Raw genomic sequence first — 12,731 nt, 5'->3', positions numbered from 1 at the left:
TTCCTCTCTTCTTTATGTTTTCAGGATGTTCACCATGGGAACGGCACCCAGCAGGCCTTCTACAGTGACCCCAGCATCCTTTACCTTTCACTGCATCGCTACGACGACGGAAACTTCTTCCCTGGCAGCGGAGCACCTGATGAGGTGAGAAGGAGCGCCCGTCCTTCTCTCTGCTTCTCTGCCCAAACGATTATCTGAATTTAAGCATTCAAAAATCTGTGTGTGTTTCTGCACTTTAGGTGGGCGCTGAAGCAGGTGCAGGCTTCAATGTGAACATGGCCTTTACCGGGGGACTGGAACCTCCCATGGGGGACGCAGACTATCTAGCTGCCTTCAGGTAAGACAACAGTATGAACTGCTGTTTTTATAGAGGAGGTGAAATGAGTCAGTTGACATCAGAGAATCGAGAACAGCTCATAAAGCTTTTTTTTTGTCCGATTCTGACACAAGTCCTGGAGAAAACTAACCAAGACTTAACCCGACAGGCATTATGTTCTATCCCCACCCTGGACCCAATGCAGTTAGTATACTGCACTGAGTTTGTGTTCCCTCACCACTACATGTACCTTCACCACTGAAGAGTTCACACATTGTGATCTACAGCTGATCAGAAGCTTTTGTCTGCGACTTGCAAAACTTTGTTTGTGCTGTGTGAACGAGGCTTCAAGGTGAACTTCTTTCCTTTGTTCTCTTTGACTCTGTTGAATGGTTTATCAGGAGCTGCTGAGAAGGTGGAGAGTTCCTCTTCATACCACACCTGATTTCTATTATGTCCACTGTCTGTCGCTATTTATAACCTCTCCCCCCCACACACACACACACAGACACACGTGCACACACACATGCACAGCTTGAGAGGTCTACCAGAGTCCAGGCGTGGATTCACCCCAGACATGTACATGGCTCTTATACATTGCTGCTTCGTACACCTGGATCGGTTCCAGCGCTCTTTGAAGATGAACTGGTTTCAGTGACAGTACGTCCATCTGGCCCGAGCCAGAAACTGGCCACTGTCTTCTCACAGCTTTCTGCACGCAACCTCCCGGAAACACACCTTAGCCCGTTAATGTGCCCCAGACCCCTGAGTGCTCTCCCTCTTCCTCTCCCTGCTTTTCAGTCTTTCATCCCCCTCCTCATCCTCCTCTCTCCACCCGTCTGTCTGCATGTGCACCGATGACAACCAGTTAATATATTTCATACCATAGACATTATATATGATCCATCACTGAAGCCCATAGCTAGTGCAGCTTGCCTCATGGTATACTATTTTTGAACATCAATATTTGTGTCCATAACTCTGCTACTACTTTCCTATTCACTTAAATGATAATACACAAACAAGAGTATTATTTATGTATAATAAATACTACTGACCAGTAACACATACTTAATAATATGTAAACACCTTTTAAATGAATTTGTGTAAAACTGATGGATTGGCCTTTAAACTGTTGTTAAGGGAATTGTTGGACATCTTCCAACGATCACTGAATATTTAACTTAATCCGTAATGCACTTTTAGCATTAAAAAATCTGGAACCACTCTTTTATTTCAGTTTTGTGATGTGTATGTTTGTTCAGGGGTGCACGCCTGCATCTGACCAGAGATGCATGTGAAGAGGCCTGTGCCGCGGCGGCTGTGTGTTCTGTTTGTGTAATTGTAGGTTATTAAATCAGTGTTCTTTGCATTATGGAAAAGGTCCAAAAATGTAAAGTGAGGGAAAGCTACAGTTTGTTTGGGTGTGTATTGTTCCAGAACCTGGCGTCATTACTCCTCCGAGGCTGATGTCTTGCCACTAACACACACACATGCACATTCTAAATACAATACAGGACCAGGCTCAGATTCATATGAGGGTGTATCAGTGCTTATACATGTCAAACCTCATGTGGACAGACACCTGATACACAAATCCTCCCTCCCTCCCTCTATCTCTCTCTCTCTCTCTTTCAATCTCATTGTTCATCTGTGTGTCGTGGTCCTCTCCTCCCTCCCTCTCTCTCTTTGTGGAGGGGATGCGTGCCTTGCAGCCGGTTCCTTACCATTCCTCCACTGGCCTGTGCCACGTTGCATTTGCAGGGGATCAAGTCTGAGCCTCCAGAAAGCACAGAGAAAAAAGATAAGAAAATTGGCTCTAATGAAAACCAGAAGCACTGTCCCTCTCCCTCTCTCTCTCTTTCTCTGTCTCTCTCTCTCACTCTCACCTCCTCCTCCTTTCACTCCATCTCTTGCCATGAACTTGGAAAGACGAGAGAGGAGGAGAATTAAACTTAATTCAAACCAGCTTTCTGCAGCGCCAGATGACAGGGCTTTGAAGTGTAAGTGTGCGTGTGTGAGTTTTAGCTCTCTTATTTTCTCTCTCTCTCTCTCTCTCTCTCTCTCTCTCTCTCTCTCTCTCTCTCTCTCTCTCTCTCTCTCTCTCTCTCTCTCTCTCTCTCTCTCTCTCTCTCTCTCCCTCCCTCCCTCCCTCCCTCCCTCTCCCTGCTCTCTACTTTTTTATGAACGGAGGGGGAAATCCTTGAAGCGCTGTGGATTAACCTTTTGTTGAACGGTTTGATGAGCACTGCTCCCTCTAAAGGACGACGTCTGTATGTTCTTCTAAAAGAGACTTTTACTGAGTGGGTTGAGGCTGAATCTCTCCAGTGCTGTTGACTCTTGGTTTGACCCTTTGCTATTGCAACTGAAATCAATTGCACTCATCAAGATCAGAAGAGATTCAAGAGAAGGATTCGTTTTTATGACAGACAAGAGGAAAAGGTTGTCTTGAAGTTAAGTCTAATGATTTGAGGATTCTATAGAATACAGTAAGTTTGATGGGTTTGTCCCTGTGGAGGCAGAGGTGGATTACTGCTGCATAATAGTGGCTGCACCAGATTGTACACGCTCAAAGATACCAGACCCCTAAATAGGCCTGATATATTTTGGTATCAAGAACCATGAATTATTCACTGTGAAATTGGTGAAAATAAAAACATGATGGCCCTTTATGTTAAAGATCCTGGATTTCCCCATTTGTCCAGATCTGCCTGAACATTTAATGAGTTCTGTCTTGGCCCTTTCCTCATCCTTCCACAACGTTTCACAGAAATCCACTCAGTTATTGCATAATCCTACTCACATACAAACAAACAGGCGGGGTCGCAGGGAGGTAATAAATGTATTGACGCACAATTTCCCCCAATGCTGTAAAAAACAAGTGACACACATGAGTCAGCACTAAATCATCTGCTCTCTCAAGTGGGTTCCAGGGGGATATGTCATCTCCTGATGACTCTTGTTTGACTCAGCTTCAGCATCAATTCCTGTAACTTTAATAATAGAATGTTAATTCACACTCGACTTCAAATTCTGAGCATAATGTACTACACAACCTCTGATAGAGACGTGAGTCCAAACTCTCTGAGTCTTACACATCCCATTCTGACATGATTTGAGTCAAACCCTCTGGAGGAGCTTTCTTAAGTCTGAGACAATAACCCACTTGGTGTCATCTGGTAAATGGTCTGTATTAATTTAATGCTTACCTGGTCTTTATTACCACCCAAAGTACCTTAAAGTACAGTAGAGTAGTCACTGGCCCGCTGGTTAGTGGATTGTCCGCTCTACCTCCTGAGCCGCAGCTGCCATGTGTAGAAACTGGTGTATTTGTAGCTTGACCATTGCTGTATTGATTTAAATTCTGCTTCTTTTTCCTACAAGTCCCCCAATCTAATAAACAGCAATACACAACACGCACACACACGATCTCTCATTAGCAGACACTTGCACACCTGTTGCTAGGTAAACTAAACAACACCAAACAAAAGTTTACACCGCATGCTTATCCAAGTAGTTCACAGCAGCATTCAGCCGACCTCTGGGCTCAGGATGTCCCACAGCTCGCGGCTCGGTCATAAACTCTCCCCTCCCTTGATTAGCAAAACACTTGTTTCATCTCCGCATTCATAGCCTCTGATTCACACCCAATTAGTCTCCCTCAGAGCCACTACCTTCCCTTCACGCCAGTTGGCTAATTGATAACTAGCCTTTTTTTATTTCAATAAATGTCAGGGTATTTTTCCAGGAGGGGGGGAGGGCTGGAACTGATGACACCAGCAGTTTTCATCACTGTGACCAGAACTGTCCCTGTTTGTGTTCATGGTTGGAGGAAGGGGGCGCGGCAGAGCCTCCAGTGGTTTTAAGTATCCTTGGCAGTCAAGGTTTCCCTCTGCGGAGTGTGCCGGCCCACATAAGCGCCTGCGGCCAACTCCCTTTAGTGTGGGGTCTTTTATGGCCCTAATGTTAATGGGCCAAGGCTGCGTGTGTGTGTGTGTGTGTGTGTGTGTGTAAGTTACTGAGTAGTTGGAGAATAAGGGAGATCCAATCTAAACAGAATAGTTGTTAATTTTTCATCTACTTGTTTGGTTGCCTTCACATGAATGGGCTTGAGTTGTTTACACTTGCTGATTTATTTTCTCTCGTCCACTCTTCACTGACGTGTTTACTCGCTCGGTTGTAGTCCTTGTTCTCTTTCCAGACTCTTTCGCTCTCGTCTTCTTTCATCTTCCTTCTCTCTGTCTCTCCATCTCTCTCCTTCATCCTCTGTGCATGACGTTATCTCCTGAATCGTTGCCAGATGCAAACTAACACACAGTGACGCACGCACTCCGTGTATCCTCACTGTCTCGGACTACCAGAGAGGTCCTATTACTACCTTCCAGCCTCTCCCTCAGACAGCTGTGTGTACGCATGAGTGTTGTGTTGTGGCGTGAGGGGGGGGCGTGGCGTGCACAGTTGAGGGTTATAATTTGGTGGTGAACGAGAGATGGGGGAAAAAACGGTGGCCTCCGGAGTTCAGGGCACGCCGCTCACCCACAGCCGGCAAACCAGAACCGTGTTCTTGAGGTCTGCAAAGTACAGGGGACCGAGGACGGAACCCTGTGGTGCTCTGTCACTCACAGACCTCACCAACACACAACTTGCCCAAATAGCCAAGATCACACATCAGAGAATTCCTGTGTCGAACCTGAAATCCCACAGCGAAATCAGAGAGAGGCTCTTGTTTTGCCATCTGGGAAGTCCAACTATTTATGAACCGAGTGAGACATCCTAAATCACTATCCCTTTATTCAAGTCAAGTAAGCAAGTGTTAACCCTAGTTTGATAGTCTAGAGGATTCAGTTATTCAATATTAAGGATTCCTAATTCATAGACACCCTTACAGAAGGTTAAACTTAAACGCTTTCGTTATTTGCAGTCCATAAAATACCTGCTTCTTAATTTGAATAGTTTGGTCATTAAAAACATTGTTGCCCAACTCTTTAAATCAAAATGAAACCGAAACAATAAACATCTAATTTTATGTGATCTGATCTCATCTTTCTGTGTAAAAACTGTCTCAGTATTGTATATGTGAACGGCACTTTGTTTATTTTTATAAACAGGAACACCATATAAACCAGAGTGGATTTTCCAACCACAACTTGCAGTGAATCACTGAACTGTATCCCACTGTTGATATGATTTCTGTGTATGACACATTGCAGCTGTGTGTCAGACGAAGGTCACACACAAACATCTTTCACTCACCACACCCATCCAGTGTTGGAAATATCCCACATACTAAGCACACACATGCAGTTTACTATGTCCTTCCATTTCTCTGTTTTACTTAAGCATCTTTTGGTCTACTGTATTGCTTCCTACGAGATTTCAAAGGTTTCACGTCAGTGGTCATTTTGTCTGCCGCTCACATACTGTACATACAAACTAATTGGGTGGGTAACACTTCAGAATTCAAACCAGCACTTTAACCCTTCAGAATACAGGGGGGTCCAACCAGAGAGACCACGTTTCCCAAGTGAATAGAAACATTTAACCAAATCCTAATCACCAAACTTTCTGTGTTCTTAGTGGTTTTGACTCTGAATGTTTAAAGTAGCTCTGCATGTGGAAGGTAGCAAGCTCAAAAACCAAATGCATCAAACCCCCCTCTCCATCACAGCCTTCACCATAAATACACCAGTTTGTTGATGTTATTTTTTCCTGTTGGTTATTCCAGGACGGTGGTTCTGCCGATTGCCAACGAGTTTGCCCCAGACGTGGTCCTGGTGTCTTCAGGCTTTGATGCGGTGGACGGACACGCCCCCCCCCTGGGAGGATACAAGCTCACGGCCAAATGTAAGTGCCGACCGCAGCTATCCACTTAATTACTCTCTGTGTTTTCTGAACCATACAATGACTTGTAGAAAGAAACGTTTAAGGCTGTTCCATATTCAAGAGCTTGATCGTGCATGCACATTTTAATCCGTGCCCTCTACATGTGGAATATGACTCCAACACTGTATGTTCAAACCTACACACCTCACGTTTATTTTGTGCAGCTGACTTGTGTATTCAGATCGAGACCCTGGCGTGCCAGCAAAGAGCTTTTCTAGAACCTTCTACAGATCTCAAATAAAAGCGGGAGTCTTTGGTCGTGAAGGGAGTTATACGGGTGGTTTAGAGAGGATTGGAGGAAGAGGTTTAGAATTCAGGGGAGAAGAAAGTATGGTTGAATGCATATATTCAAACTCCCCCTCCTCCTGAAAAACAAAGATGAAAGGCTGAGAGCAGGCCGAAAACCCAAAGCCGTATTTATTAAAATTAAACCAGGCTTGTTTTTTGGCCTCCAGTAAATCCACAGTGCAGTCTCTCTCTCTCTCTCTCTCTCTCTCTCCCTCTCTCTCCCTCTCTCTGATGCAGTCACCCCTTCCTTCATGCACGCTCAAACCCCCATTTCTCCCTTTTTTTTTCTTTGATCAATATCCAAAAAGGAAGTCAGAGCTCTAAGGGCAGTGTTCCCTCATCTCATTCTTTTTCTCCCTCCCTCCCTCCCTCCCTCCCTCCCTCCCTCCCTCCTTCAACTCCCCCCTTCCTCTCTTTCTTACCTTTTTCTCTTCTGCCATTTCCTGTGTGTACAGGCTTTGGCTACCTGACCAGGCAGCTGATGGGTCTGGCAGGCGGTCGGGTGGTGCTTGCCCTGGAGGGGGGTCACGACCTCACAGCCATATGTGATGCCTCCGAAGCCTGCGTCTCTGCTCTGCTTGGCAATGAGGTAAGACGAGAGCCGGGAGGAGGAGGAGGGATAAATTACCGTCAAAGCGTCCTCACGCATTACTCTCAAAATAACCTTCAGCGAGGTACAGAGATTCAGCAGATACACGGGGACTCGTGGATTAAATCTGCTGAGCTGCGTTACATACACCTTAAATGGCTCGAAAAGAGAATATAATCTGAGAGTATTACCATGAATTTATATTCAATCTAGGCAAATGTCTTGTAAAGGCAATTATGTTGATGATTTAATGGATGTTGACCTTTTTTTTACAAGTCATTTTTGTGTTTACGCCAGCTGTATCCGTAGCAGGACTGATGCATTTTCAAATGAACGAGTTGTAATATGGATGTAAGCTCAGAATACCTTGACTTTAAAAGTGAACAAACTGCACATAAGTGAAGATACATTTATAATAAGAGTTTTCTGATTTCTTCATCTTCTGAAGCCAGGAAACTTCCACTTTCCTTTACATTGTATAAGTCAATCCACTTTGACATTTGCATCCCCTGATACAGAGAGGGGTTGTGTACTTCCTTCAACAACAGCACTTTTTCATCTGAGCCCAAACCATCTTGTCTAATGTTCTCTTACACACGCTCTGTCTGGGAAGTCAACACCACACACACACGCTCTATTACGTCAGAGCGAGAGGATTTCCAGGCAGAAGGTTAATTGTGGGAGTGTGTAGGTTGGGCCGTGGAATTGAACAAACATTGGCTCGCTGTGTGATTCATGGCGCACAACAGAAAAGCTGCTTGTCACAGCCGCGCACGCTTTTCTTCCAGCTAACGAACAAGCTGGAGTGCTTTTTTGGACAGATTCTCTCACGCTAGTTTTCTCCGCAGAGAATATGCGTCCCAAGATATATCAGGGTTTTACTGTTAAAGGACTTAATTGTGGTGCAGGGTGGAGATTACAGAGTTTCAGGGGAAGAGAAGTCGATGTGACTTGTTGTTTGTGGAGGAGAATTTGCTGGTTTCAAGTTCACCTGTGGATCTTTTAAGAACTAGTGACCTGTGTGTAGATATTTAATGTCCGAGATGCCACTTGAAGTTAATTTCTTGGGTGAATTTATTGTGCGCGTGTGTTCAGCTGTTTCAGAGCAGGTTTAGCTGTTCAGCATAAGTTACCATGGTGATTTACCCAATAAGAAGTGAGCGAGCGTCATCGGACTGAAAACTCTGAACTGAACCTGAAGTGACCCCCGATAATCACAAAATCCTGCTTCATAGTACAGGCCCCTGTTCCTGCTAAAGCCATTATCCTCTAGATTCTAAATTCTAGATGAGACTAGTGGCCTGAATGCTTGTATTTATCACGATGTGGTTTAACAGTGTAATGGTCTAATGAAAATCAAAATGCACCACGTCATCGGGAAAAGTGTTGGAACACTCGGTTGTTCATTTGTTTTCATTTGAGATCGATGGCATCTTAAAGGCATTTGGTGTAAAAATGCAAAAAAAATTAAGCATTCACACTTTAATTAACAAATATTAAATAAGTTAATTTCTTTGGCCAACATTATTTTCAAATATGTACAATGTTAATATCTGTATCTGCCTCATTGAAGATGGTATCTGGTCATCCCCCGGGCCTTTGGTTCCAGCCCCTCCAGACAGCTTGAGCTATAAATGAGTTCTTGGAATCGTAAAAAAAAAACCACATGGCCTTTTTCCATGTGGATCTTGGAGCAAGAGCAAAACAAACTGAACAATAAAATAGGATCGCATCAGTAAAACTTGGTCAGTGCAACCAACCAGGCCCTGACCATCACAGATAGTTGAACCGCTGTTTGGCTTAGTTCAAGTTCTACATGGAACTTTTTTGCAATGTGCCAAATCTGTCAAAAAACCAAGAAACAGCTCTGCTAATCTGATCAAGGTTTGCACAAACTAGAGACTTTATCTAATAAGTTAACTCTATTTACCTGAACTTTGCCCACCAATGACTCAAAGCTGCATAAAACTGTCATTACAGCTGGTAAGGTTTCAGGAATTCAAGGACATCTCAGCAGGGCGGATGCCTTTTCCCCTCACAGAGGTTTGGACTCGCAGTTTGAAGGACACTCTCCATGCACACAACAACGCCCTGCTGCAGAAATAATGATTCAGATCAGGGGGTTTGCGTCTTAGGTTTCAGCAGCCTGCAGAGCCGCGGCCTCAGCAGGGGTTTGGAGGGAGGTCACTGGATGGGTGCCACGGGGAGCTGAACATTTGAAAGACGGCAGGAGGCGGGGAGCATCAATTGCCCTGGCTCTGCAGGACACGCCTCTCACCTTCTCACCCGGGGCCCCTGTCTCTGGTACACATCTGAAAGTGGTTGCCCTCGCACCTCTATCACCAGGGTCAGCCTGGGTCTACAAATCAGATAGGAAAGGGAAACCGTAATAATTTTAAGTCGGGAAGGAGGAAACTATGAGTGTCTTCATAGTCTAAACCCGTTCTGGATGAGTTTAATATTGTATAGCGGGACTATTCTTCGTGATTAGAATTACATTTTCTAGATTGCGACATACCTCAAGTAATGATCTCTCAGTCGTGTGGAGCTTTGATGATTTATAGCAGAGAAAGAAGAATGTCCCTGATCAGATCAAAATGGCAGGAAGCTAGTGTTTTTATCCTAATCCCAGCGAAGGTCTCTGTAATGGACGTGGAATTTCGCTGGAAAATGTCAGTGGGGGCTCGAAGCCTGAGGGAGAAGGAAAAAACAGCCTGGTGTTTTCTTTTTTCCTCCATCTGCTGACAAAGTCGACCTCGGATGGCAAATGTTAAGAAATCTGAAGGCAAGACTTGATTCAGTTCTTAGGCCTAAACTGGTGATTTAGCTCCACCAACTAGATTTAGCAACAAAAGCAAACCTGGGCAACAAGTGGCCAACAACTTTGAGTGTTTCCTGAGCCAATTTTCTCCAGGTGGTATATTTTAGTTTATGCACAGGCCTACGCGTGTGTGTGTGTGTGTCTCTGTGTGTGTTGGCTGGGTTTGTTAATGGAGCGAATGAATAGGCTCAGGCATGGGACCACAGCTGGATTAGCCGGTCAGCTGTGCTTTTGTTTATGAAGCTTCAAACTTGCCTGGGGGGGTTTGTATCGTCTGGATGGGTCCAGAATCCAAGACGTCACCGTAACATAAATCTCTGATCTAACTTTAGCATAAAACCCTAAAATATGGGTAGAATGGTACAGTATATACCACCAAGTCTTAGTGTGTCACTGTGTGTGAGTGAGTGTGAGACAGAGGAGTCAGCAGAGGATGAATGCAATCTTTCTTGCAATTGACCAATTTAAGAAAAGCATCAATCATCCTGATATTGTGGTTGTGATTCCTAATTAAGCCGTAGCAGGTCAGAGTCGGGTCTCACAGATGAGATGGGTATTAAAAATGAAAGGTAAATTATGTCAGCAAAGCAATAAGAGCCAATAAAAATGATTAAGAAACCACCATTATCTCATTTGTTTATCCTGTGCGCAGAGCTTTTATTGTAAGGCCGTCTTTACAAGGCAGATTTTGGCAGCTTCCACACTGGGGCCAAAACATCCTTAAAGCGTTCCTTACATCCTCTCACCTCCTGTGTAGCTCGTACTTCCAGTGTTTTACTGCTCCGCCAGTGTGAGAAATATATCTGAGCTTTTATTGGCAGGTTGAGACGAGCGCTGCCATAATGAGCGTTAGGTTTCCTTTGAAAACAGCTCAAATTAGCTGGGAAAGAGGGGAGGATGAAAATTGTTGAATGGACTTTACAGGCTCTTGTATTCGCCCTCACCGCTGTAGTGCGTAATCGTCAAGTCTCTCCGCTGAAACAGCTCATGAATGATGCATTGGCGGCTCCACCAGTCAACTCTGAACCTGGGACTAATTGATGATTGCTCGCAAACAGATGTTGGCCCAGCTTGAACCGTGGTTGTTACCAATTATTTGATAAACAACAGGCTAATATGCTAATTGTAACCATACGTCTATGAGGTTATTCAGCGTGTTTACACTCCAGTTACAGTACGACGCTCGACTTCACCTGCCCCTCCCCCCCTTGGGTCTGACTGTTCCACTCCACCCCCTGACTACAAGGCAAACCTACACCCCCCCCTTTCCAAAGAGGTCACCTGCTCTGCACAACGCACGTCATTACCTCGTTCAGTTAGCATAACATAATCAACCGGTTTTACTGACCGGCAACACATGCACATGGACACACAACAGTAAACAATGGACGGCTTGTGCACTTTTTCTTTTGCTGAACAAGTGGAATTCCTCCTCTTTCCACTGTTTTGGTTTCAGCCTCCCTCAGGAATGTTTTTTACCGGGGCACATTCCTCGATCTCAGCTCATGGCTTTTCCATGGTGTCTCAGCTCTGCTGGCTCGGACCCTGTGCGCCCGGGCGGCGGTGTCACACAAAGAAAAATACACTTCCTCAGAAATCTGTCAACGCCATGACAGCAAATCACCCTCGGAGGACACTTCTCTTTCAAAGTCTGCTGCACATCCAGGGTATGAAGATGCAGAAGTCCAGGCACAGCCATGACCACAATCTCAGCCAACAGAAATATTGCTGTGGATGAAGTGGCAGACAAATGTATGCTTGTGTAAAGTGCACGTGCATGTGTGTGTGTGCATATGTGTGTTTGCACTACCTGCCAGGTGGGGGCCCCTGAAGTATCCTGACAAGAGCCATTAAAGTTTATAAGCGTGAGGCCCAGCTGTCAATCACGCTGACAGAGTGGCCCCGTCCAGCCCTGCTCAGAGGTAAACCCCAGTGGAAACCCCAGAGAACCCCTGACCCTGTGTATGCTATATGGTGAGAAGTTGGCAGCTGTTTTATAATAGCTGTTGAATATCACATTACATGAAATTATTTGTCGGGTCCCGTTGTGGTGAATCCCCTTAAAGGTTCAGTGTGTAGAATTTAGTGACATCTAGTGGTGAAGTTGCGTGTTGCAGCTGAATCCCCATCACCTCACCCTCCTGTGGTAGCCTTCAGTTGTCATAAAGACTCAAAAGGTGTTTAGTTTGTCCAGTCTGGGCTACTGTACGAAACATGGCGGCCTCCGCAGAGAGGAACCGCTCCTCATGGAAATATAAAGCATCTAAAAATAAAGGGCTTAATTTTAGTGTAAAGAAAATTTTATCCTACTTTTACTTTCTATCATCGGGTTGTAACATGGATGAACTGATGGACTATAGAGGGGTTGATGTGCAGTCATATAACAAAATCCACAGGTTTCATGTCATTTGTTTCGAGCCAAAGATGCAATTAACCCTATTCTGCTGTTGTATGCTTTTGTGAGTTGTCAGCCAAATACCAAATACCCCAATGTAAATATTCATGCACAAACTGTGTGTGTGTGTGTGTGTGTGTGTGTGTGTGTGTGTGTGTGTGTGTGTGTGTGTGTGTGTGTGTGTGTGTGTGTGTGTGTGTGTGTGTGTGTGTGTGTGTGTGTGTGTGTGTGTGTGTGTGTGTGATGTAGCCTGTCGTGCCACAGCAGGATTAAAGTATCCCTCTCCCTGGACTGCCTCTTCCCTCAGCCCCTACCAGCCCCTCCCACATGCTATTTGTTTTAATTAAAAGAAAACTTCCAGCCTCGGCCGAGCGAGACCGACCGACGATGACTTTCTTCTCTTCTCCCTCGTGTTCTCCTCCAAAAATCTCCTCTTTTA

At 44.9% G+C, this 12,731-nt stretch overlaps 1 protein-coding gene across 4 annotated transcripts in view; it reads left to right on the top strand.

The window, feature by feature from the left end:
• Positions 1 to 12,731, top strand: part of hdac4 (histone deacetylase 4) — a 111,778-nt gene that overhangs the window by 92,835 nt on the left and 6,212 nt on the right. For all 4 annotated transcript variants that reach the window (XM_061088173.1, XM_061088172.1, XM_061088175.1 and 1 more), the window contains 4 exons: positions 25 to 144; positions 240 to 337; positions 6,042 to 6,160; positions 6,943 to 7,076. In XM_061088173.1, coding sequence (XP_060944156.1) covers positions 25 to 144; positions 240 to 337; positions 6,042 to 6,160; positions 6,943 to 7,076 — 471 coding nt within the window. The remainder of the gene's footprint in view (positions 1 to 24; positions 145 to 239; positions 338 to 6,041; positions 6,161 to 6,942; positions 7,077 to 12,731) is intronic.

The sequence above is a fragment of the Limanda limanda genome, chromosome 16 (genome assembly GCF_963576545.1).
Source record: "Limanda limanda chromosome 16, fLimLim1.1, whole genome shotgun sequence".
In the NCBI taxonomy this organism is placed as follows: Eukaryota; Metazoa; Chordata; class Actinopteri; order Pleuronectiformes; family Pleuronectidae; genus Limanda; species Limanda limanda.
Note: the sequence above shows the minus strand (reverse complement) of the source record. Positions and strands in the feature narration are given on the sequence as shown.